At 48.1% G+C, this 24434-nt stretch overlaps 1 protein-coding gene across 1 annotated transcript in view; it reads right to left on the bottom strand.

Moving 5' to 3' along the window:
- GALNT12 (polypeptide N-acetylgalactosaminyltransferase 12) overlaps nucleotides 1-24434 on the bottom strand; it is a 36478-nt gene that overhangs the window by 10924 nt on the left and 1120 nt on the right. The window contains exons 2-6 of the mRNA XM_035016221.1: nucleotides 13352-13521; nucleotides 8463-8652; nucleotides 4948-5133; nucleotides 1930-2047; nucleotides 383-559 (exon numbers count right to left, since the gene is read on the bottom strand). Coding sequence (XP_034872112.1) covers nucleotides 383-559; nucleotides 1930-2047; nucleotides 4948-5133; nucleotides 8463-8652; nucleotides 13352-13521 — 841 coding nt within the window. The remainder of the gene's footprint in view (nucleotides 1-382; nucleotides 560-1929; nucleotides 2048-4947; nucleotides 5134-8462; nucleotides 8653-13351; nucleotides 13522-24434) is intronic.

Genomic DNA, 24434 nt, shown 5'->3' on the forward strand with positions numbered 1-24434 from the left:
GCGTTACAGTGCTGTTGGCCGTGAGTCCGATGTGAAGAATCAACACTGTGTACTTCGTAATGTCTTCCAACCGAGATACACACGAAACCAAGTTATGTATTGATCAGTTGGCAAACATGTCAGCCTGCGAAAGGCATGCAGGAACCTGGCCCTGTTGACCCCCAGGAGCAGTGGTTCAGTAGTCTGGAAATCAGGGTTGGGGCTGACCGCACAGACTGTAAGTACTGTGACCAATGAGAAGCAACTGTAAGTATTATTATAAGCGGAGGAATAAAGGTTTCCCATGCTGGTATCATGGATGCCCGATTTATTCTCTATTTCTGGAGCCAGGTCCGCTAGGGTGCAGAGGCCAGCCAGGGTGCAGGCGGGCCGGGGAACTCACCAAGCGGGCATGCGGGTTGCGATGGTAGTAGAGCTCTTTATATTCATCCATCCACACTTCAGCGGCTCGGACGCTGTTGGCTAGAGCCTTGTTGCGGGAGTAGGGAGCTTGCTTGGGGAAAACGTGGCCAACGTGAGAGCAGGGGTGTGTCTCCAGGGTCCCACCGCACTGCCAGATCTGTGCACAGAGCAGGGAGGAGGCCGGTGGGTGAGTGGGGGGCGGGCTGCTGGTCCACAATGCCCACAGCCAGGAGTCTGGGCACACAGACGTCACAATGAATGCTGCCAGGGCCTCACCCCCCAGGGGACAGGAGGCCACCTCCCCCAGCACACGCAGAACACAGAATGCAGTCAAAGAGCAAGAACACAGCCCCGAAGACGAATAAGCCATTGGAAGTGAGACCTCCAAGTCCATGCACTAAAGCTCATGCACTTGACCCACAGGAGTACCCATAGCTGACCTCACCAGAACCCATTTACTCATCATGTAAAACACAGGCTCTTTACCTGGTCTCCTAGCCACAGAAGATAGGAAAGTGGCAAGTAAGAAGAGAGGTTTGGAAGGGGGAAAGGAAGAGCTTCTAGAGGCAGGCAGAGTAGCCTGACACCTAGGGAAGAGGCAGAAAGACCATTAAAAGCACACCCTAAACCTCAACAGGCTGAGTTGTCTGAGACTATTTCATGCGGGGGCAAATGGCTGGGAATACCCCGTTGTCCCCAGGATGTATGACCAGGGTACTTAGAATGGGGGGTGTGAGTCTTCAGTGGAGGGCCAATTCTTATGAACTCTTTCTAAGCAGGAAACCATACAAAACATGACTGAAATTTAAAATTTTCTATTAAAAAGTATAGACATTGACATAACTTTTTGATACTTCAAAATGCAGGATTTGGTGAACTGGAAACCCCAATGAAATGCTGGAGGTCTCTCCAAGGGGCATCTGTGGGTCATACGCAGCAGAATCAGTAGGTGGGCTTATTCCAAAAAGCAGATTCCTGGTCCCTACTGAAAATCCATCAAACCTGACTTTCTGGAGACTGTACCTATAAATCTGCCCTTTTTAAGCAAGTCTCCCTAACAATTCTTGTATGTGGCAAAGCTGGAAAGTCACTGTACCAAACAGGGTACTTCATGAATAATTAAGCAGATCAAGGCTCCAAAAGATGGAATCGGGACACAGGGGCCTGTGTTTGAGCCCAGGGTCTGCCACTCACTATCTGGGTGACCCTGACCCAGTTACCTCCCCTGTCCAGGCCCCAGCTCCTCCCAGTTGTAGTGAGAGAAAAGAACTAGGTAACTTGGAAGGCCCTTCCCTGCCCCAAATCTATGAAAAGTACATTTTTTTAAAAAAGGTTCAGACAAGAAGACAAGCATGTTTATGGGATGTGTGTACCACTACCATGATCTTTCAGCACTGTCAGATAAAATCTGCCAACATGGGGGAAAAGTCCACCAGGGTCTCCTGGAAAATCCCATCACTCCCCGAGGGAGAGACAGAGAGACAGAACAGGTTAGAATGAGTCTGAAGAGAAGACTGGAATACTTACCCTAAAGGAGAATTCGAGGTTTTCTCCGCCCCAAACTTCCATTCCTGTGTCATAAGACCCCAGATATTCAAAATATTTCTTACTCACAGCAAACAGCCCTCCAGCCATTGTTGGAGACCTAGAAGAGTGTGAAAACTGTATTGTAGTGTGAGTGGCAGGAAGCCAGCACGGCTGAACTCCTGCCTGCCCCGAGCCCTCCAGCCTGCCCATCCATCTCTAAGTACATCCTGAGTTCACACTCCATGCCAGGCACTAAGCTGGGCCTGAAGGCATAGATGTGTCCCACAGTCCCTGCCCCGGGGAAGCTCATGGACACCTCAAGTGGCACTGTGTATAAGAGCACTCAGGTCAAGTCAGAGCCCCGGGGGCACCCAGGAAGAGGCCTGGGGTGGGGGGTAGGGCTCAGCTTGAAGAACACAAGGGAGTTGGCAGAGAAGAGGAATGGGATGGTTCTCCAGGAAGACACCAGCATGAGCAAAGGCCTGAGGGTGAGAGAAAACTTTGTCCTTCTAGAAGCACAGACAACAAGGAAAGTCAAGGAGAGAGACGTGCTCCCCAAGAGGATGGCTAGCACCAGGCTGCGGTGGCCTTGGCCGTGCAGTCACAGGGCAGGCAAGCCCGGATGCCCTTAGGGCTATAGAAGACCACGAAAGGCAAGTCCATCATCTTAAAGCTCCCCAGGGCCCGTTCCTCTCCTGCATGAGTGGCCTCCTCTGTAGGACCCAGACGGCTAGCATTGGCCTGCTTCTTCAGCCGGCCTGATGTTCTCCTCACCAGCCTCCTCTAGAACCACTACAGGTTCCAGAAAGGGCCCAAGGCTTCTGTCCTACCACAGCAGAAAGCTGTAGGGTCAACACACCAGGAGATGCAGATGCAAAAGGTCGGAAATGGAGACCTATACTTCATTAAGAGTCTAACTGTCTGCAGATGTTAAGGTCTTCCAGCAGCACTTCCGGCCCTTGACAAAGTATTGGCTTTCCCTGCGCTCCAAGCTTGGGGCCAACGAGAAAAGGGCAGCAAGATTCCTTGTGGAAGGGAAGGCTCTAGGCTACAAAGCACTTCCATGTGTGTTATTCCTAAAAGTCTAAGAAGTAGGCAGGGTGGATATGCATGTACCTATTTCACAGGTGATGAAACTGAGGCCCAGGGATATTATAGGAAGGGAAGGGGAGTTGCCCACGACATTCCTGAGTTCATGTGTACACATGTGGTGGGGGCATGGGAGTTCATGTCAGCATCCCAAGCTGGATATGTGACCCTAGATGGGATCCTTCCTACTCTGAGCCTCAATTTACAAAAATCCGTGAAAGGTTGGGTAGGATGTCCCTCAGGGCTCCCTACAGAAGCCTGGGCATCACCCAACCTCTCCCTTCCCCATTCTCCTTCAGCCTCCCTCAATTCTTCCACTGCAACATCTCTGGGGTCCTCCATTCCCTCCATCTTCTCCTGCACCATCCTTCTTGCCTAGAAGACTACGATGCCTCTTAATGATGTCCCTGCCCCCTGCCCCACCCCCTGCAGGCCCCTCACCACGTGGCACCCAGCAACCTTTAAAGAATGCAACAGGCAATGGTAATTTCCAGCTCAAATCCCTTCGGCAGCTTCTACCTTCTCAGGGTAAAGTCCAAAGCCCTGTCCTTGGCCTTCCAGGCTGGACGTGGCTTGGCCCCGTTCATCTCTCTTCCCCCATCTCTCAACACTGTCCCCACAGGCATTTCCCTCTGGCCAGAAGTGAGTCATCTCAGGGTCAGAGTTCGGGTGGAAGATCCAGAAGCCCACCTGGCAAACATGGGTGCAGATCTAAGACACCATTTCCAGCTTGGTACACCAGCAATAAAGCTGATGTTTGACCTCCATCTGCCTGATTCCTGTATCTGCCTCCCATCTGGTCCTGAACTTGGAAGGAGAGGAAGAAGCCATACTATTACTTTAACACCTCAAAGAGTGAGAGCAACTGAGCCCCCTTTGAGCCCACTCTTCTCAGACCCAGGCTCACTCACTGGCCAAAGGTGGCCGATTCAGCCCCAGGCCCACCTATCCCCCAGTTGAAAAAGGGCCTGACAGCATGTTCTCAAAATGTTAAGCTTGAAATTACCATATGACTCACCCTAGGTATACACCCTCAAAAATGGGTAACAGGGACTCAAACAGATAACAGTACCCCAATATTCACAGCAGCATTGTTTACGATAACCAAAAGGTAGAAACAGGGCGCGTAGGGGGCTCAGCTGGTTAAGCGTCTGCTTTTGACTCAGGTCATGATCCTGGGGTCTTGGGATCGAGCCCCGCATCGGGCTCCCTGCTCAGCTTCTCTCTCTCCCTCTGCCTGCCTGTCTGCCTACTTGTGATCTCTCTCTCTCTCTGTCAAATAAGTAAAAATCTTAAAAAAAAAAAAAAAAAAAAGGTAGAAACAACCCAAATGTCCATCAGTAGGTGAATGGATAAACAAACATGGGTGTATATACAGTGGAATATTATTCGGCCATAAGAAGGAATGGGCCTCTGGAAGAACCTTGAAAACATTATGTTAAGTAAAGGAAGCCAGACACAAAAGGATAAGTATTGTGTGATCCCACTTAAATGAGCAATCTAGACTAGGGAAATCCATAGAGACAGAAAGTAGAGTAGACAGGAGTTGGAGAAGGAGAGAAAGGGGAGTCATTGCTTGATGGGTATAGAGTTTCTGGATAGGATGATGAAAATGTTCTAGAAGTATGTAGAAGTGATGGTTATACAATATTGTGAATGTGCTTGACGCCACTGAACCCTCAAAAATGGTACAAGTGGGAAATTTTATGTTATGCACATTTTACCACAGTTTTTTAAATAACAAATAAATAAAATATACCAATATAAAATTCATGTGTGTAGCGAAGATTTTTAATAAAAGTAAGCAAATGCTCTGGAGAAAACAAGGGAGCAACAGCCAACCAGCCTCCCAAGGGCTGACTCCCTGCCCCAGCAGCCAGATGCGACAAGGCATGCTCCAAGAGTGAGCGCCTGGAAGTCACCCCTCACCTGATGACATCAATGGGGGACCGCATCCGCATCCTCTCCCTCTCGGGGACCACGTGCCACGTGAACACCAGCCTCCAGTCGAAGCCGCCGATCTGAGGCTCCCCGGAGTTGCCCAGGTACTCAAACGTGTTCCAGTCGATCACATCGATCACAGGGCACACCACCGCCGACTCCTCTTCGTGGATTCTACGAACACCAGGATGCCCCATGTGCCTCTCCGCGCAGAGAGGTGGCCGGGGGACCATCTCTGGAAGGGAGCTTGGGGATGAACTCTCCTCCTCCTTCCTAGCCCGTGTGAGAAGGCCTGCGCCTTCTCTTGCAGGTGTCTGCAGCCATGTCAGGCCCTGGCTGGTGCTCAGCAGAGGGAATGCTCAGGTGATGGGGGAAGCTGAGGAAGGAAGGATTCTGGCCTGAAGATGGAAGGTCCCACAGCTCTCATGTTCTGAATTCCATCTATGGCTATTCTGCATAAACTTGAATCCCTCCATGAAAGTCAAGACATGTGAAAATCAAAGGTCACTTTTAAAACAGAAAACAGATTTTCAGTTTCTAAAGACGGCAAGAGGTTTCTTCATGTAATCGCAATGAAGCATCTTCATGTCAAGAAATAATTATCCCCCTTCAAAACAGAGATGCACCCAGACCAGAGGATCAGCTTTGGAACTCGAATAAAAATTCGAATCCTGCCCCTTATTTGCTGTGTGACGTTAGCCAACTCACCTAACCTCTCAGGGCCTAATCCCTGTGGGTAACACAGGGGCATTGATACCTACTCAGAGGGTTAATGTGAGGACTCCCTGAGGGAATGTTTGTAAAAGATGGTTGACAGAGAACCTGGAACTATTGCTATCCTTTTAATTCTTGTTATTGTGCAATGTTCTGGGGTATTACAGCGAAAAACCCTGTGACTTCCCGCCGCAGATATCAGCCCGCGTGCCTGCTTCGGCGCCTCTCCAGTCCCGGCTGCAGACCCAAGCATCCTTCAGCACGCTGCCATGTCGTGTCGCTATTTTGCCTCTGACGGCACACCAGGAAAGATGAACTGGGACTAGGCTGTGTGTGAACACTGGATTTCTCTGGGTTACATTTCAGGGGCTTTTCTCTGGGATTTGAGACCGAAAAATCCTAAGTCACACAGAGCAAGGGTGTGAAGAAACAGAGATCAAGCAGACTTGAGCTGTGTCTTTAGAATAATACCAGAAAACCAGAGGGGGTTTTGTGAATATCACACTTAGGTAAGAATTACACTATTAGGTGAAATTGCACTGTTTGGGATAGATTGCATGAATAAAACCCGGGAATTCTCTAAAGTGAGGGAGACGTGGACCAGGTACCTATCAACACCCAATTCTTTAAATAAACTGAGGGTGCTCTTAAAGGGCTTGAGGGGACCAACGGCAGACCCGCTGGGCAGGTTCAAAGAAGCTACTTAGCCCCTGGCAGAGACAAGAACTTGTGACTTGGAATCAAGCTGGTCAGAACCATGGGGAGCGGGCGCCTGGGTGGCTCAGTTGGTTAAGCGACTGCCTTCGGCTCAGGTCATGATCCTGGAGTCCCTGGATGGAGTCCCGCATCGGGCTCCCTGCTCGGCGAGGAGCCTGCTTCTCCCTCTAGCCCCACCCCCTCTCATGTACTCTCTCTCTCTCATTCTGTCTCAAATAAATTAATAAAAAAAATCTTTAAAAGAAAAAAAAAAAAAGAACCATGGGGAGCCTAATTTTTATAGGAAAAGGAGAACTGGGGGAGCCAGCCTTGGCATAAAGGCCCCTGGAGCACGGTCACACAATGAGCAGGCCCAGTAGCAGTGCGCCCCACAGCGGGGGGGCGGGGCAGGCGTGCTTCTGGCATCTGGGGCAAACCATTCTTTGTTGTGCGGGGCTGAGCTGCACACTGTGGGCTGTCCGGCATCCCTAGTCCCCAGCTCAGAAAAACGCCAGGAGCACGACTCACCTGACTTGAGAACCAAAGAACATCTTCTATATCCAAAAGCCCCTGGAGGAATGGGGTTACTGTTCCTGTTGGACCGTCTAAGGGACCAGTGCGTGCCAATTCTGGTGCCCACCGAGGTCCCTGGGGAGCTCCGGAAACATCCAGAAGCCCAGGCCCACCCCCAGAGATTCAGATCCAAAGAGTCTGCCGTGAGAACAGGAGTTGGTATGTTTTACCAATTCCCCAGATGGGGTGCTTTTGTCTGGAGATACGGAACAAGGAACTTGTCTGTGGACAGGACTGCCTTGCTGCCCTCAGGGGATGGGCTAGAGAGGAATTCTGGGCAGCGTTAGCGCATCGGCTGCCTTTAGACCGGCCTAAACGCAGCCAACTCTGTGCACATGGGGAGGGGGCAGAGGGCAAAACCACCGGTCCAGGTTCCAGAGAGAACTCTTAGCTGTCACCATATTCTAAATAACCTCAGACTCCATCACAGGCTTGGGGAACCCTGGGTCCTTGCTGCTAGTGAAGCTCAGCAGAGCTCAGGAGGAGAAAGAGGCAGCTGGGGCACCCACAGGGGACAGGACCGAGGACAGCAGAAGTGGCAGAGCAGGGGACAGCCTGGTCTCACACAGGAAGGGAGGCAAGTGGGTCCCCAGTTCTTCCAGGCAGACTCCGGCAACCAAAGCGCTAGAGGCCATGGGAAAGCAGTTTGCCAACTGCAGAGACTTTGGTCCTCCGACCCTTCGCCAGCTCCACAGAGAGGGACCAAATGCAGACCCCCCACCTTGGCCCCTCCTCCCCCACCTGGAAGAGCTCCGAGTTGGCCAGCCCAGCTCCTGACCGCTATGATGCAGAATCGGGAGAGTAGGGAGAGAGAGAGGGAAGAGAACAAAAGGCCCGGCGACTGTAGTTTTGGAGGACAGGCAGATTGGGAGGGTCAAGGTAAGACACTGTGGGACAGTAGGAGACATGCCCTTGAAGACAGGACTGTATTATGACTTTTCATGGCTCCATAAAATATACATATATTTAAAACTATATTTTACGACTATGTTGGTATAAGGACGAACACCATCCAGGCTAAATTCATTACTGTACAGTCATTATTGATACTCATTTTTTCCTTCTGATTGAAAAAAACAATTACTGCAAAAACATTTTTGTGGGTCTGTTAAAGGTTCGTGGGTCCTAAGCATTGTAGGCACTAGGTATAATGGATAAGACAGCCTTGCTTGAAGGAAATACGCCAAAATATATATTCTTTAGCAGTGCAATTCTATAGGATTGATTTTTTTTTTCTTGGTTGATCATACTTTCTAAGGTGTTCCACACTAAACACATAAAATAAGTAGGAATAAAAGCAAACACTCATAGGGCCTCCTACATGCTAGCATGTTCTAAGGACTGTATGTGTATTAGTTCACTGAATGGCCTCCGCAGCCCTGTGGGGCACGGACTGTTATCATGCCCAGTGACAGAGGACTGCCCAAGGAGCATCTGAACCCAGGCGCCCGGCAGCTCCCTATGCCCAGGTAAGAAGTTTCTGCTTCTGCACCATGTGGGGCCCCCGGCTGCACACTCACCTCTGTAGCAGCGGCTCAAGCCACCCCTCGTGGCACTCACAGTGGCAGTCCAGGAAGGTCAGCACTTCGCCTTTCGCCACGGAAGCGCCCAGAAGCCGGGCTCGCACCAGGCCCTCCCTCTTATTGGCACGGATCAGACGCACCTTGGGCAGCCCAGACAGCTCATCGGCCAAGCGCTCCTTCAGGTGTTCTGGGGAGGCAAGCAAGGCAAGCAGGGTCACTGCCGCACATCCCGAGCCATGTCCTTCCGGGGCCTCGCTATCCCCAAAAAAGAAAACTGAATAGACAGAAGCCTCCTTTGCTCTGCACCTGTGATGTGCCCGCAGAAAGGCCAGGGGAGGCTGGGGCGGAGGAATTCCAGAACCCCGGAATGCTCCCCTTCACAACACATGCACACTGAATTGTATGTTTGAAATGGGTGCATGTGGTATGTGGATGTATTTCAACAAAGCTGTTACCCCCTCAAAAATACATCACACCTTGATTTGTGAACATTTAAAAATGAAGAACACAAAAATTACTCAACCACAATTTTTCAGAAAAATTGGCTTCATATAAACTTGGTTTATTTATGTTAATTATGTAATACGTTATAAAATTTTATGTGGAATTAAGTTAACAAATTTTATTTATATTTATGTTAACGTAAATTTTCTCAGGAACCATTTCACTGGACATGGTAATAGTAATAATAATGGCAGCTCACACCAGAGGGCCTCCTGTGCTAAATACTGTCTAGGGGATTTATCTCTCAGTCACGCGAGCCTTATAACTTTCCCATGAGGTAGGCACTACAACGATCCCCATTTATAGATGAGAACACTGAGGCCAGGGAGGCTAAGTAATGTGTCAAGGTCCCAGAACAAGCGTGCTAAGGAGCCAGGATTTTAACCCGGTGGCCCTGGCTTGAATCCTCAGGCTTAATTAACACTGCCTCCCAGAGCTTTCTTGTATAATCTCTCATCCTTGTGAAACAAATCCAAAATTTGGCAGGAGGACGTGCTCATCCCATTTTGCAGAAGAGGAAATGAGGCTTTAAAAGTTGAAAGGTCATGCCCTACCTGGCCCCAGGACTTGTGACTCCACACACATACCAGGACTGGAGGCCCTGGTTCACACCCCTCCGTAGGTCACGTGAGGTAGGTGGGAACCCATCAGGCAAAATAAAAATAAGAGGATCTACCCATGTTGATGTGGGCTTTGTCTGAAAGTCCTCAATCATCAGCAAAAGGGAAATTTTTTTTTAAAGAGTTTTTATTTATTTATTTGACACACAGAGAGAGACAGCGAGAGTGGGAACACAAGCAGGGGGAGTGGGAGAGGGAGAAGCAGGCTTCTTGCAGAGCAGAGAGCCCGATGTGGGGCTTGATCCCAGGACCCCAGGACCACGACCTGAGCCAAAGGCAGACGCCCAATGACTGAGCCATCCAGGTGCCCCAGCAAAAGGGGAAATTTTATGAACTGTTCTAGGTTGCTTCATTGTTTGTAAAAATGTTTCTCCAAATATTCCTGACACTCAAAAAAAAAAAAAAAAAGCATTCATTGGTTGATTTTTTTTTCAATCCTAAATATAACTGCAAATAAGCTGACAGCACAAATAAAGGAGGTGACTTCCCAAGCAAAGCTAATTAGTGGCAGTGCCCAGTAAACATACACGAAATTGCAGGTGCAAAAAAAAAAGAGGGGGGGGGGAGAAAGAAAAAAAGGAAATGCCTGTGTAGCCTCCTTGCACTCTTTATGGATTTGGTCAGCATCAATTTTATGTCTGTCTGAACGGTCTTCCCATGCCCTGGGGCGCTGACACCCCTTCATCCAGCTCAGACTGACACGCAGAGAGGGCGGCAGGGAGGGGGGCAGGGCAGGGCAGGGCTCCTATCTCATTACAGGCTGAGCGGGCATGTTGCTCACTCTACAAGTTACCACGATGGGGAGGGAGCCTCGGCCCCACGGCGCCTTACACTGGCATCTTCGAGAGAATGGAGCTGCATGGGGAGGGCTTCATCCCGTAGCCCTGCCCACTGAGGAGCTGTTCCATCCCATGAGGACAAAATAAATAATCTGATCTTTGCACTCTTCTGATTTAAAGGGACACAAATAGAGTACCTAGACATTTTAGAACAGTGGCCTTGGGCTTTGGGGTTTTGCAGAGCAGTGAAAACACATAAACAAAAACACTGAGGAGAGACAGACATCTGGTCCCGGCTGACATGGGGCTTCTGTCCTGTGCACGATCTCATTTATTCCTCACCACTTTCTGATATAAGTGTGGATAAATCCATTCACAGATGAGAAATCGAGGCTCGGAAAAGACAAGTGACTTGTCCCAGGTGCCATGACAGGTTCATGATAAAGCTCACCTCAGGCCCAGGTGCCCTGACCCCAGAACTCAGTGCCAGGTGGGCATCACTCCGCATCAAGCCCCAGCCTGGCCTGCATACTGTCATGGAGAAGGCCAGCTGAGGCCGAACACACGCTCTCTCCGTGGGTGCACACGGCCACTCATCATATAGCTTCCCGTTCCCAGCCTCCCTTGCAGTTAGGTGTGGCCAAGTGACCCCGTTCTGCTCAGTGGGATATGAGGGCAACTTCCAGGTCTGGCTCCCCAGCCCCTGGAAACCCTTCTGCCAACGGGAGTGAGCAGAAGGTGAAGAACCAGCCTGGAGCATGCAGACAAGGCAGCACAACATCCTGGAGAATGTGGAGCTACAGGGCAGAAGGAACTGGGGCCCTGACGCTGTGAAGCCCGCCACACCAGCCCTAGACAGTTACGCAAGATGTGTGATGTGGGAGACATCATTTTTATCCCGTGTAAATCACTGTTATTTTGAGTCTCTGTGAGAACAGCCAAACACACCCCCCAATTAGGACACATACTCCGGGCTTTGAAGTCCAACAGGCCAGGCCCGGAGCCTGAAGCAGCAGATGCCCAGGAAGCAGGAGCTGCTATCCTTATGCGTGGCCCAGGGATGGTAATTTGGCTTGAAACGGGCTATGGCCTTGACATGTCCCCTCAGTTGAGCCTGCCCTCACTCAGCTTGTCACGTGGCACAGGGCATGGCCATAGCAGCCCCGATGCCCCCCCATCCATCGGCGATGCCCCACAGGGCAGCGCAGACACCCCAAGACCGAGTGACCTTCCTGTTCCCTCAATGGCCCTCAGACGGCTCCCATCAGGCTCCTATTTTAGCCTACACCCCTTATGGTGGCCCCCAGGGCCCTACTGGCCTGGCTTGCCCACCCCTGCAACCGCGTCTCCCATGCCGCCTCCCCACTGGCCGATGGTTGCCCCTGAGGAATGCCTGCTCACCCCAGCTCCTTCCCGCACCTGTGGCTGCTGGGCTGCCTCCTTCTCTACATCCCAGCTTCTGGCTTAAAACCACCTCCTCAGGGAGGCTTCCTGCCCTCCACCAGCTAGCGGAGGGCCTGTGACCAAGCTCCACTTACTCTCCTGCTCCCACTTTGTTTCACAGCACTTCCCACCTTGCTATATTACATTTGCTGCATCATTATGTTATGCTATGCTATTTTACACTGTGTTGTGTTGTCTTATATTATTCTTCACATGTTCATTGACCATGTCCACCCAACATCTCCACCCACCAGAATGTGAGTTTTATGAGAGCAGGGACTTGTGTTTCCCACCGAATCCCTGGTGCCTAGAACAGTGCCTGGCACACAGTAGAAACTCACAAAGTGTTCACTGAATAAATCAGGGCAGCCCTGGACTGCATGTGAATTGCTGCACCCCAGGTCACTGGTCAGGCCTGTAGGGACGCCAGCCACCCTCTCAATGGAATGTCTCTCCCTGGCTTCAGTTCTTCTCCTGTCTGGGCTGCCCCCCCCCCCCTTTTAAAAATATTTATTTATTTGAGAGAGAGAGAGAGTGGGACAAGGGGGAGAGGGAGAGAGAGAATCGCAAGCAGACTCCTTGCTGAGTACAGAGCCTGACACCGGGCTTGATCTCAGGACCCTGAGATCATGACCTGAGCCGAAATCAAGAGTCAGACGCCCAACAGACTGAGCCACCTAAGCACCCCTGGGCTGCCCGTTTTTGATCTCATCTCAAACTCAACACATCCAAAGCCAAATGCCCCCCTTCTTCTCCCAGACCTGTCACTCCTGCCCTGGGTGGCTTTTCCAGCTCTGGGACAGCACCACCACTCACCCAGAGACCCAAGCCAGAAGCCTGCAGCTCCTGCAGATGTCATGTCTCGAATGTCCCTCCTCCCCCTCCCCCCCCCCCACTCCCACCTGACTCCCAGCCTCCATCTCTCACCTAGGCCACCTCTACAGTCCCTGGCCTCCCCGCAGAGCTCCCCCATACACCATTCTCCACCCACAGGTATCTTGGGCCTAGAGGGATCCCTCAAAGTGCAAAACCGCTCTCCTGTTTAAAATCCCACCTCTGGTCTCCCTGCCCTCAGGACAAAGTCCCAGTCTGACCTCATGTCTAATGCCTGCACCCTTCCCCATGTCTCACCTCTCTCCTCTGCCTGCTCCCCTTGAGGCAGCTGCTCCTCTGGCCTTCCTGAACTACCTACAGATCCTACACAACTCATGTGACACTGTGCCTCTGAGCCTTCCCACCTTCTGTGCCTCCATCAGAAGCCCTCCCTCCACCTTTGCTGCCCACAAACTACTCACCCTCCAAGATGTAAGGTCAGCCCCTATTCCCGAGTGCCCCATCTTCCTGCAGCACCATGTGGTAGAGCTGTCAGCAGCCGTGCATCCCCAGCAGGCTCGGAGCCCCCTGAGGGCAGGGGCCGGGCCCGGGGGGACACAGGAAGCCCGTCCTGCCCAGACACATTCCACCCCTCCGTCATGCTTTTGCCTCCCAGGCACCACCACGGAAAGCCAGGCCCCTCCAAGAGGCCACGGCGGGGGCTCACCTCTATCACTGTAGTCATCTACAAGGATGACTTCTTCTAGCAGGATGTCTGGGGACGTCTCGAGGACACTGTAAACTGTCCGGAGGAGGGTCGACCAGGCTTCGTTATAAAACGCTATGATAACAGATGTCGTGGGCAGATTATCATAATCATATTTCTTCTCTTTGCACCTGCAAATACAAGACAGTTTCAGGAATCGAGAACCCGCTGCGGACCGTGTGTACCAGGTCCAGGCTGGTGCTGGGGAGGGAGGCGCAAAGGGGACACCGGTCACAGTCTCGAGGCCTCTTCCTGGGAATGGAAAATCATCTGCCGGCATCTTCCAGAGCCCCCCATCCCCACCCTGTGTTCCACTAGGAACCCTAACAGATTCTAAGACTCTAAAATGACACCCTATAAGCTTGAACGGTGGGACGCTGTTTTTAAGCTTTAGAGCAATTTTCAGATTTGAGCGACAGACAAGCTAAGCAGACCAGAAGGGAGGGAGACTGCCACTCTCTCACCGGTCTGTTCTCTTCTGACCCCATGGCCAACTGCCAGGCCTGTGCTCAGACCGTGCCCTCTGCATGGAGCATCCTTTCCTCATTTCTCTACCTGGCAAACTCTCTGTCCTCCTTCTGTCCCTGGGCCTGAGGGTGCAGGCAGCTGCTGGCTGCAGGAGGGGCCCCCAGCCACGCGTCCCTTTCAGCAGGTGTTGCTCACCGTGCTCTGGCCGCTGGCTGGAGTCTCACTGCCCTCCCAGCACCACCCCAGCTGCGCGCCTCTGCTCACAAAAGCAGTGCACTGGCCGCAGAAACTGGAGCGGCCACTAGAATGCTAGAACAGTCTGGAAGGGCTCCGGAGAGGACCCTGACTAACCCCCCCTTGAGTACCCACGCCACCCCTCAATCCACTCTGTGATGGCCTGGGGCGGGGGGGTAGGGTGAGGGGATGTGCCTTGACTGGCAGTGACAGGAACCAATAAGCTTCCTCTTTCTTTAGTAGGGTTTCCTGTTACTTTACAGGGAAGTTTCCCTACTTGACAGAGAATTCTCTCCTCACAAGAGCTGATGACAAACTCCCAGGGTCATCCCAGGAACTGGGCCGTGCCTGGAATTCATCAGCGAGAAATGGCCAGAGAGGGGCAGGAACAGAAGCCCAAGAGGGGCACCTGCAGGGCCCTGGGGCTGGAAGGGTGGGCTGGCAAAGCAAGAGGGGCACGCAGGCTGAAGAGAGGACAGGCTGCCTGGACAGAAAGAGGGCCGGGGCACATCGAAGAGATGCAGAACGTAGCAGTGTGAGTAGTGAAGCTAGCTCTGTGAACTGTCTGCCACGGGCCAGGCGATGTACCAGGGGGCCCTTACCAGTCAGTCACCAAATATCTCCTGAGAGCCTACTAGGTGCTGGGTTTAAAAAAACAGCAATAGGGGTGCCTGGGTGGCTCAGTTGGTTAAGCAACTGCCTTCGGCTCAGGTCATGATCCTGGAGTCCCGGGATCGAGTCCCGCATCGGGCTCCCTGCTCAGCGAGGAGCCTGCTTCTCCCTCTGACCCTCCCCCCCTCTCATGTACTCTCTCTCATTCTCACTCTCTCAAATAAATAAATAAAATCTTTAAAAAAACAAAAACAAAAAAAACGAGCATCAACTCCCCTGCTCCCACAGAGCTTACATGCAAGGGTACAATAATCAAGTAAGCAAACATATCAGTAATTTCAGTAGGCGATGGTGCTAGGAAGAAAAGCAGGATGCGAAACAGAGCAACTGTTGAGGGGTGTGGGAAGGGGGAAAGGGAGTAACCACAGAACAGGTAATCAGGGAGGGCCTCTTAGAGGAGGTGACATGGACGATGAGACCTGAATATTGAGGGACCCGGTCCTGCAAAAAGCAGAGAGAAAGCCCTTTAGGTATGCACTTTATTTCTTTGTGGTTTTTCTCCCTTTATTTCATTATGAAAATTTTCAAACATACAAATGGTAGAGAGAATATTATAAGAAAGTCCTGGGACCTTTGGCCCGACATCAACAATTCTCAATGCATGGTCAATCTTGGTTCACCTAAGCCCTTACCCACTCCCTCCATCCCAGACCCCAGCATCCATAAATATTTCAATAGACCTAAGAGATAAGGACTCTTTTTTATAATAAAACACAATAAAGCTGAAACACCTTAAAAAAACTAGTGATTCCTTGGCACTACCATATCCCCAATCTACAGTATTTCATAAAAATTAAGATGCCAATGGTTGGAAGACACACCATTCTTTTAAGAACCTCTAAAAGGACACATGTCACCTAACTGTAGGATGTGTTGATTTTAAGATGTCTCCAAATCTCAGAAATGTTTAAATATGAAAAAAAAAGACTTAAAATTAATGACATTAATACTTTAACTCAAAAACACGTGCTATGTTGGCATTTATTGAGACGGGGCTCAGCGAGGTGAATAACATGGGCAGTTCACAGAATGCCGGAGGGTATGTACCTGGCCGAGGTCCTTGGGCCCAGAGCCCTTGTCTAGGGTTCTGGCTCGCTCCCACCCCCCAGGGCATTCAGGGCGAGAAATGGCCAGAGAGGGGCAGGAACAGAAGCCCAAGAGGGGCACCTGCAGGGCCCTGGGGCTGGAAGGGTGGGCTGGCAAACACCATCCCTCCCTGCCTAGCCCTCCTTCCGACAAGCCATGGGCAATTTCTCCTGTGCTTCCTCTCAGGGTCCTGCTCCAGGCCCTCTTCCTGAACGTCAGGACAGCTTCTGCAGAGGGCTCTGCTGTCACTGGGATGGCTTTCGCACACCAACAGCCTTCTCCGGGAGACTCTGTGGGAGGCTGGCTCTTCTCAGCCACCTTTACATTCTTACTCCTGCTGCATTTGCAGGCCCGGCTCCGGACACTTGAGGAAAAGTCAGCCAAGGCTGCAAGCGTGGCAGCTCTGGTATCGTGAAGCAAGAGGGCATCCCCGGCAGCCCGAGCAGCAGGACCTGAGTCCTTGGACATCATGGGCTTCCAGCCCAGTGCATAGAATCCGTCACTTAGCACTGCGCTTCCCAGAGGAGAGTCCAGTCCACACTCCAGGGGAGGAGAAGGCGGCTCCATCCTTTGAAGGGAAGGATAGCAAAAACTTTGTGGATATGTTTTAAAACCACCGTGCAGGGTCAGAATGTAGCAGAAGTGAGAGTATGAGTCTTCTGATATCAGGTCCTAAGACGCTGAAGTTTCCTCTTTGTTCCTGCCCACGGACCACCCATTCTGGGGGAAGCCAGCTCCATGCAGTGAAGCGAGGAGACTCAAGCATCCTTTGGGGAGGTCTCTGTGGTGAGGGCCTCCAGCCAACAGCCGTCCCAACTGTCCAGCATGGGATGAGCCCTCTCGAAATAGATCCTCCAGCCCCAGTGAAGCCTTGAGATGATGAAAGCCCCGGGCAGCATTTTTTTGACTGTGATCTCATGAGAGATCCGGAGCCAGAACCACCCAGCTAAGCCACTCCCGAATTCTTGACCCACAGAGATTATGTGAAATCACAAATGTTTATTGTTGCTTTAAGTTACTAAGTGTATGGCACTGCATACGCCAAAATAAATCACAAGGAATCTTTCAGCTAAGCCCAAACTGAAAGATGTTTTATAAACCAATAGGCCTGTACTCTTAAAAAATGCTGGTGTCCTAAGAGACAGAGACAGGCCTAAAGAGACACAACAAATAAATGTCACCCTTGATTCTCAATTAGATACCGGGTCAGGAAGAAAAACCTGCTCCAAAAATTGGCACAGTTGAAAAAATCCAGTATTGTATAAACTTCCTCAATTTGATAACTACATCATGGTATCACGAGAGAATGTCCCCGTCCCTAGAAAATGCATGTGGAAGTAACAAAGGATCAAGGGTGTTTATTGCTGAAATTTACTCTCAAATGTGTATAATATTATAGCACAGAGAGAGAGAGAGAGAAACAGAAATTAAGTAAATGGGGCAAAATAATGAATGGATCTAGGTGAAGGACAAACAGGAGTTTCTTATGCTATTCTTAAATTTTTTCTGGCTTTGAATTTTTTCAAAATCAAAAGTGTCATACAATAAGAAGAAAAAACTGTTAATGTTGCCAAGGGTATATCCAAGCACCGAGCCAATTCTGATTGTAAAAATATGTATCTCGAGCTTAGTGGCCCTGACTAAGGCCCTCTCCTATCTCATTCTTTCCCACTTCCACCAAAATTGCTGCCCTCCTCCAAATACATGTTACAACAAATGGAAAACATATATATGTATAAACATATTAATAATGTATCTTCATTTTAAAAGCCCCTGACTCAGCCAGGGTGCATGAAAAAGCTATGTAGCACTGAGTCAGAGCCCACTAGAAGATTTGGAAATAATTAATTGCTTATACTCCATGAAAAAAAAAATGTGTTTCTGTGCAACCTAAAAATAAAGAGTTTATTTAAAAAAAGCAAAAATTTAGTTCCAAATGTACACAGGTCCAAGGAGGAATGAATGGAAATAAGGACAGTAAACTGAGGTTTTTAAACATCAAGTTTTATTCAATTTAAACAACTGTCCTTTCGTGTGAAATCACATCCTTACTGTTCAGTATTAAAATGTGTTTCTTCTAGAATGAGAGTAGTAGGAGGGCAGAAAAAGCTCTGCTTGACCAAATAATGCCGGGACCAGATGTCTGTCTCTCCTCAGTGTTTTTGTTTATGTGTTTTCACTGCTCTGCAAAACCCCAAAGCCCAAGGCCACTGTTCTAGAATGTCTAGGTACTCTATTTGTGTCCCTTTAAATCAGAAGAGTGCTGGGTACCAGTTGGCAAAACATACACAGAGCTTCAAAATGTTCCTCTTCTCTTTAATCTCATATCAATATATTGAAGAACTTCTCACCTAAGGGAATCATCAGAGATACCCCAAAGGAAACCTGTGATTAACAATTTTTCTTTGTAACATTATTTATAACAGCAAAAAGCTATAAACAATTCCAACGGTCTAACAAGAAAATGTGAAACACGGGGCAGCTGGGTTACTATACCATCCAAAACCACGTTTTCAGAGACTATTTAACAGTAAAGGAGAATAACTTCATTGTAACGGTAAATCACAAAAAAAAGGGTACAAATCTATAAACAGCAGCATGCATGCACGAGCATGCTCCCACACAAACAATACACAGTAGAAAGAAATATGCCAAAAATGTTAACAATGGAGATCTCTGAGCAGCGGGATTATTGCGGATTCTTGCTTCTTTACAGTTCTCTGCATTCTAAGATTATTCTACAATAAACATGCATCATTTTTATAATCACAAAGAAAGATTACTTTTAAAAGGCTGTATCCTATTTATTTAGCTTCCCATAGCCAATGTCCTCTTTGGGCAATAATATCACACTCTGACCACTCCTTTTCTCTTGGCCTGATAGAGTTTCTCCTTCTTTCTTTAAACATACCTTAAAGGCATTCTCTTTCATGAAGTTCAATATATCCTTCTGGAATGTCTAAGTTTGTTTCCAGGAAAAATACTTTCCCTTTTCCCTTTTTTTTTTTTAAAAGTAAGTTTCCAAAAGTTCAGATTGTAAAACAAACACTGATGAAAAAAAATAAGCAATTCACTTTCATTGCATGATCAAGACAAGTTGAAAGACTTTTACAAATGTACAAAGTCTAACCTTCTAGAATTGTGAATTAACTGTCTTTGATTCAATTACCCAACTTTTCAGTTTGAATCAATTAACTGAAAAAATTATTAACAATTCCTATGTGCCTATCCCTATCCTAGGCGTTATGATGGAATATAAAAGAATTATATGGCATTGCTCATTCTCCCTCTCCTGACTGATAAAAAGTGGTACATCCTCTAATTAGACAAGAACAGCTATGCATACATCACTCAGGGTTCCACTTTTGCCTAGGGGACAAAAGGAAGCTCAGAGCCAAATTCACTGCTAAATCATAGTGAGCTGTCCTCTCTTCAACTTTCTGGTATAATTCATGGGCTTTGTAAGGGCAGTGGCTGAATTCTGGTTTTTGCTCTATTTTCTGCATGCTTTGTACTGTACCTGGTAATAATAACATGTATTGAGTGCTGACCACATCAGGGGCAGTGTGCTAAGCATTTTATATGCACTATTCCACTTTCCCTCCTCAACAACCCTATTGGGTGGGGACCATAACCTTCACTAGCACAATACATGTCTATGTATTATAAGGATGTGAACGAATGGGTGCAGAAAATGCCTCCTCATCTTCTTTTATGTTTGTATTCATGTTATCACATTAATGTCCTTTAAAAAACCCATATCCTTCGCAGAACAGGCCAGGGAGGTCATAATGTACCTTGATGTGTTTTGCCTGCCCAAAATCCTTTCTCCTTTCTTCACGTTACTGCATTTTGATTTCTCTTTCAGGAACCATGTCTCCAGGACTCTCAGTGTGCATGGTCTGTGCAAGGCTACACACACACACACACACGTACACACACCCCTCTGGGAAGGTCACATGCCCCCTAGGTCTAACCAATGAACATTCTCCTGATGACATCAGGTGAGTCACTGAATCCAGGGCCCAGAATAATCTGAACCTAGTCCTCATCCCAGACTTTTCTGTGATCAAAGTCAATATATTTTCTTTTATATTTAAATCAGTTTGCATTGGGTTTTCAGTCACTTTCAACCAAAAGCACTATGACTAATAGAGAAATAGGTCTTTTTTTTTTCCCAGTAAATGTAGGACTTCCACTTCTGGCAATATGGAGGATTTATAATGCTTGGGGAAACCCGCTGGAAAAAATTCTCGATAAAATACTTTAAAAAAAATCTTTTAAATGCATGGCTCAGCTTACAGGAAAGAAAAAAAAAAGTCCTCAGACTCCAGGAACAACAAGAAAATACAAATCTAGATATTAGAGTTATGAGACACAGAGCATAAGTATGCTTAAGATGCTTAAATAAATAAAAGACACCCTCGAATGAATGACAAAGAAACAAGAATGATCGGCAAATCTCACTCAGGATTGACATCTCACAGCCATGGTGCAAGTCAGGGGACAATGGAATATTCTCTTCAAATGCCAAACTACCAATATAGAATTACATACCCAAATACAATTATCTTTCAAGAACAAGAGCAAAATAAGAACATTTTCAGATAAGTAAAACTGAATTCACAACATTGACTTTTTCTACAATAATGAATACATGACATGCTTCAGGAAGGAAAAGAACCCCAGAAAGTTCTCTGAGATCCAAAGACCACCCAGCATTCAGGAATGAATGAAGGGCAGAAAAAAATGATAACCTGGTGGGTAAATGTAAACCAAAAAATACCACATTTTTAAAATATTTTAATGTGTTGGTTCAAAAAGCAAGACAGAATTAAAACCCTGGAGTAAAATGGCATGTAAGTTGGGAAGGAAGGTGACCAATGTTAAAGCACCCGAAGGTCCATAGCTAGTGATTAACTTTAGATCCTGCTGACTTGAATATGTACTTTCAAATTGACTGCTAAAGATAAGAATAAACAATAGAACTGCCAAATTAGTAGAGAAGAAAAAGTGGAATAAGAGGGGGAGAGAAAAACTTCTATCGACTCAAAACGCAGCATAAAAAAAAAAGAAGGGGAAAGCAAAAACAATTAGAAAGTATAAAATAAGATGGCATAATCCAAATAATCAGACCTAAAGTGTCTTGTAAGTACGAGAAAAAAAAAAAAATATATATATATCTATATATGGACATACTAGTTAAAAGTCAAAGATTGTCAATCTGGATGTTTTCTTTAATGACCACACAAAATCAAGTGACATGCTATTTAGAGACATGCCTACAACATAAGGACACAGAATGAATGAGAGTAAAGGGATAGAAAAAGGTATCAGGAAAATACTAACTAAACCTAACATGTTCTGCAGACTGAAAGCACTGATTCAAAGAAAGGATGTTACTCTGATAACCGCAGATGGGTCTGGTAAAAATTAATAAAATAACCTGCGGTTTACAACCTCGTTGGGGAAGCAAAGAAACATCAGTCTAATCTCCATACCATGGGTGATGTTGTTCCAAAGATACCGTCGTTATGAGAACAGTCAGGCAGGCTACCTCTCTGCAAGAAGGGAAATCCTAACCAATTCCCTCCCTCCTGCCAACCCCAGCAAGACACGCTTTCTTTTGCTGAATTACCTATTTAGAGCTATTTTGAAACTCTTCACCATCCCAGCACCCAAGTCCTGACCCCTGAACTCAGATGCACATCTGCAAGTATAGCATTAATGAGGCTAACACCAGAGCAAGCATTCAAGGGACACCTATGTATTGTTGGCACACTTTCCTAAACAGCTGTTCAAAATCCCTCTGCTATGGCAGGGAACGTCTGATGTTCACACGTGGCATCTCCATCCACGTGCCCCAAGGGCACTGTCATCCACAGTGTCTTTCTCACTTGCTAAATGGCTCAGAATGCAAACAAGAATGACATTATAGTGATTATCTCAAGGCTTCTCTGAGCTATAAAAACTGAAACTCTGCAAATACTGGCACATTAGCAATCATTTACTCGTGACACACCTTACAACTGACTGTGATGTCATCACTAGTTTCAACGACAGGCCATCTGTTTTGAATCCCTACTTTGCCTAATTCTGGTATTCTCCCACTTGCTCAAAAGCACCCACCCTTAATCTTCTGAGTAATTTAAACCCCACGGACTCTAAGACAGTAGCTTTCAACCCTAGTTGCACATCAGCCTCAGCCTAGGCCCTACCTACAGAAATTCTATTTAATTGTTCTGGGGAAAGTCCTTGGCATCAATATTTCTCAAAGTTCCCCTAGGCCACAAATCCAGCTTTCTGGCTCCCCACTTTGGCCTACTGCCATCTCGGAGTGAAAGTTCCATCTCCTTGCCTGGCTCAAAGGAGATGGTGTTTGTGAGTTCTGCAACAGAAATAACAGAAATAAAGCTGTGCTCTAATCCACTGGCCTGTGAATTATCAGACTCACAGAAGAGCTGGGGTCTACACCAAGTTGCAAGGAATTACAGCCAATGCTGAAGCATCTCTACGGGTCTGGCCTGTCCAAGACAGTGGACACAGTCTCAAGGCTTGCAGTCGCCAAGAAGAAGAAGCCAGAGTCCCTTGGTAGTTCCCGACTCCTTGCCTATGGTAACAGGTTCATCCACTGTAGTATAAAGCACAGTTAAAAATGCGTGTGAACCTATGTACATACCCATGTTTGAATATGTTCTCATTCACATACCCATACATGTATTTTTCAAAATCTATTTCTATACCTGGAAAAGTCTAAAAGGATACACAGCAAAATGTTGACAGTGGTTCTCCTGGGGCAGTAGGTTTATAGATGATTTTTATTTATTTATTTATTTTGCCTCTCTGTATATGCCAAAATTTCTAGAGTGAACATGTATTGTGTTTATAATTAAAATAAATAGATAAATCATTGCCTGCATCCCAAAAGGGAGGAGGGGAAGAAAAGATCTGGGTTTTAGATCAGCTCTGCCCCGGATCTGCATGTTACTTTGGGGGCACGGCTTTTACTCTCTGGTTAGACTGGATCTCCCTCAGGGCCTTTCCCTTTCTGACATTCAAGGATCTTAACCATCCCTCTGCTTATCAGTTAAAGTCCCAAGGGACTCCCCCACATGCACCGCCACTCCAATTATAAATTTATATTCTGCCATTCTGATTTCTCAGGCTAAAACCGCAGACCCTGATTAGGTGCTCACCTTTGTATGAACTATAATAAAAGTGAGTCTCAGGGCGCCTGGGTGGCTCAGGTGGTTGGACGTCTGCCTTCCGCTCAGGTCATGGTCCCAGGGTCCTGGGTTCGAGCCCCGCATCAGGCTCCCTGCTCAGCAGAGAGCCTGCTTCTCCCTACCCCTCTACCTGCCACTCTGCTTACTTGTGCTCTCTTTCTATCTCTCTGTCAAATAAATAAATAAAATCTTAAAAAAAAAAAAAAAAAGTGAGTCTCCATAAAAGGCCCTGACCTTACGGGCCACACTGAAGTTATGCCTCACTGCCTGGCCTGGCTGAGAGCAATACAGATTAAGCTCACCTTTCTCTCCAGCTAGGCAACAATAATCCAACAGGCCTTGCTGCAGGAATTAAAGGCAGGAGGCATTCATACTTCTTATTACGCTGGGTTTGGATTAACTTCCCAGAGTCAATGCAACAGCAGGATCTATAAGCAAATCCTGAAAGGACACAGGGCAGCTGTGTTACCATGGAGACGGGATACCATACGCCCACAGGTTATCCACTGTGTTTGAAAGAGATTTCTCAACCTGGGACAATAAAGGAAGCTGGAACCCGGAAAAGAAACACTTTACAACCAATCCCTGGATGACTCTTAAAAGCGACCTCCTGAGTACCTCGTTGGCAACAGGGAAGGGGGGAAAAACCTAGGAAGAATTGAATGCACGGTGTGTTCGATGTTTTATTAATTCCTAGGCTGTGTTATTTTTACTCATTCCTTATTTTGCAGATAGGGAGAGTGGAGGAAACTGCTACCAACACTAACAAAGTTCTACTCAAAAAGAGTAGACAGTGTAGTAACAGTGAAAATGCCTCAGACAAAAGCATGAGGCTAGACATGAACAGACACTGGAAAATAGGGAGGACCGTGAAGCCCAAGTCCTTCCCAGCTCTGCCAAAAGGGGGTGGGGGGCAACTCCTGGAGCAGGTATTCATGCTTTCCCTAGCCAAGGATTCACCGCTCCCCAAATCCTGAAATCAGCACAATGCCTAGGGGGCCAAGAGGGTTCCATCCCCGCCAGCCAGTTCCACCACTTTCCAGCTGTGGGGCCTTAGGTGAGTCACTGTCCTCCCTGAGATCTTTGCCACACCTCTAAAGCAGGCATGCCAAGGAACCGGGAGGAACAGCAGGTGCTCGGTGCACACAGGAGGCTGCCCCACTGGCTATTCCCTCCCCCCCCCCCCCGTTCCTCTTTTCCTCAAAGTCTAAGAACGGGGCTCAACTGGGGGCCTGGAAGATCACCACCAACGGAGGGAAGGAGAAAGAAGGCCAGGAGGTCTGTCCTTTTACCAGGTTGTTCCCTTCTCACTTAGGCGGGGGAGGGGGGCCACAACCCACCCAGCCAGCAGCTCTCAT

The sequence above is a fragment of the Mirounga leonina genome, unplaced genomic scaffold (assembly GCF_011800145.1).
Source record: "Mirounga leonina isolate KUSES-001 unplaced genomic scaffold, KU_Mleo_1.0 Mir_170, whole genome shotgun sequence".
Classification (NCBI taxonomy): domain Eukaryota; kingdom Metazoa; phylum Chordata; class Mammalia; order Carnivora; family Phocidae; genus Mirounga; species Mirounga leonina.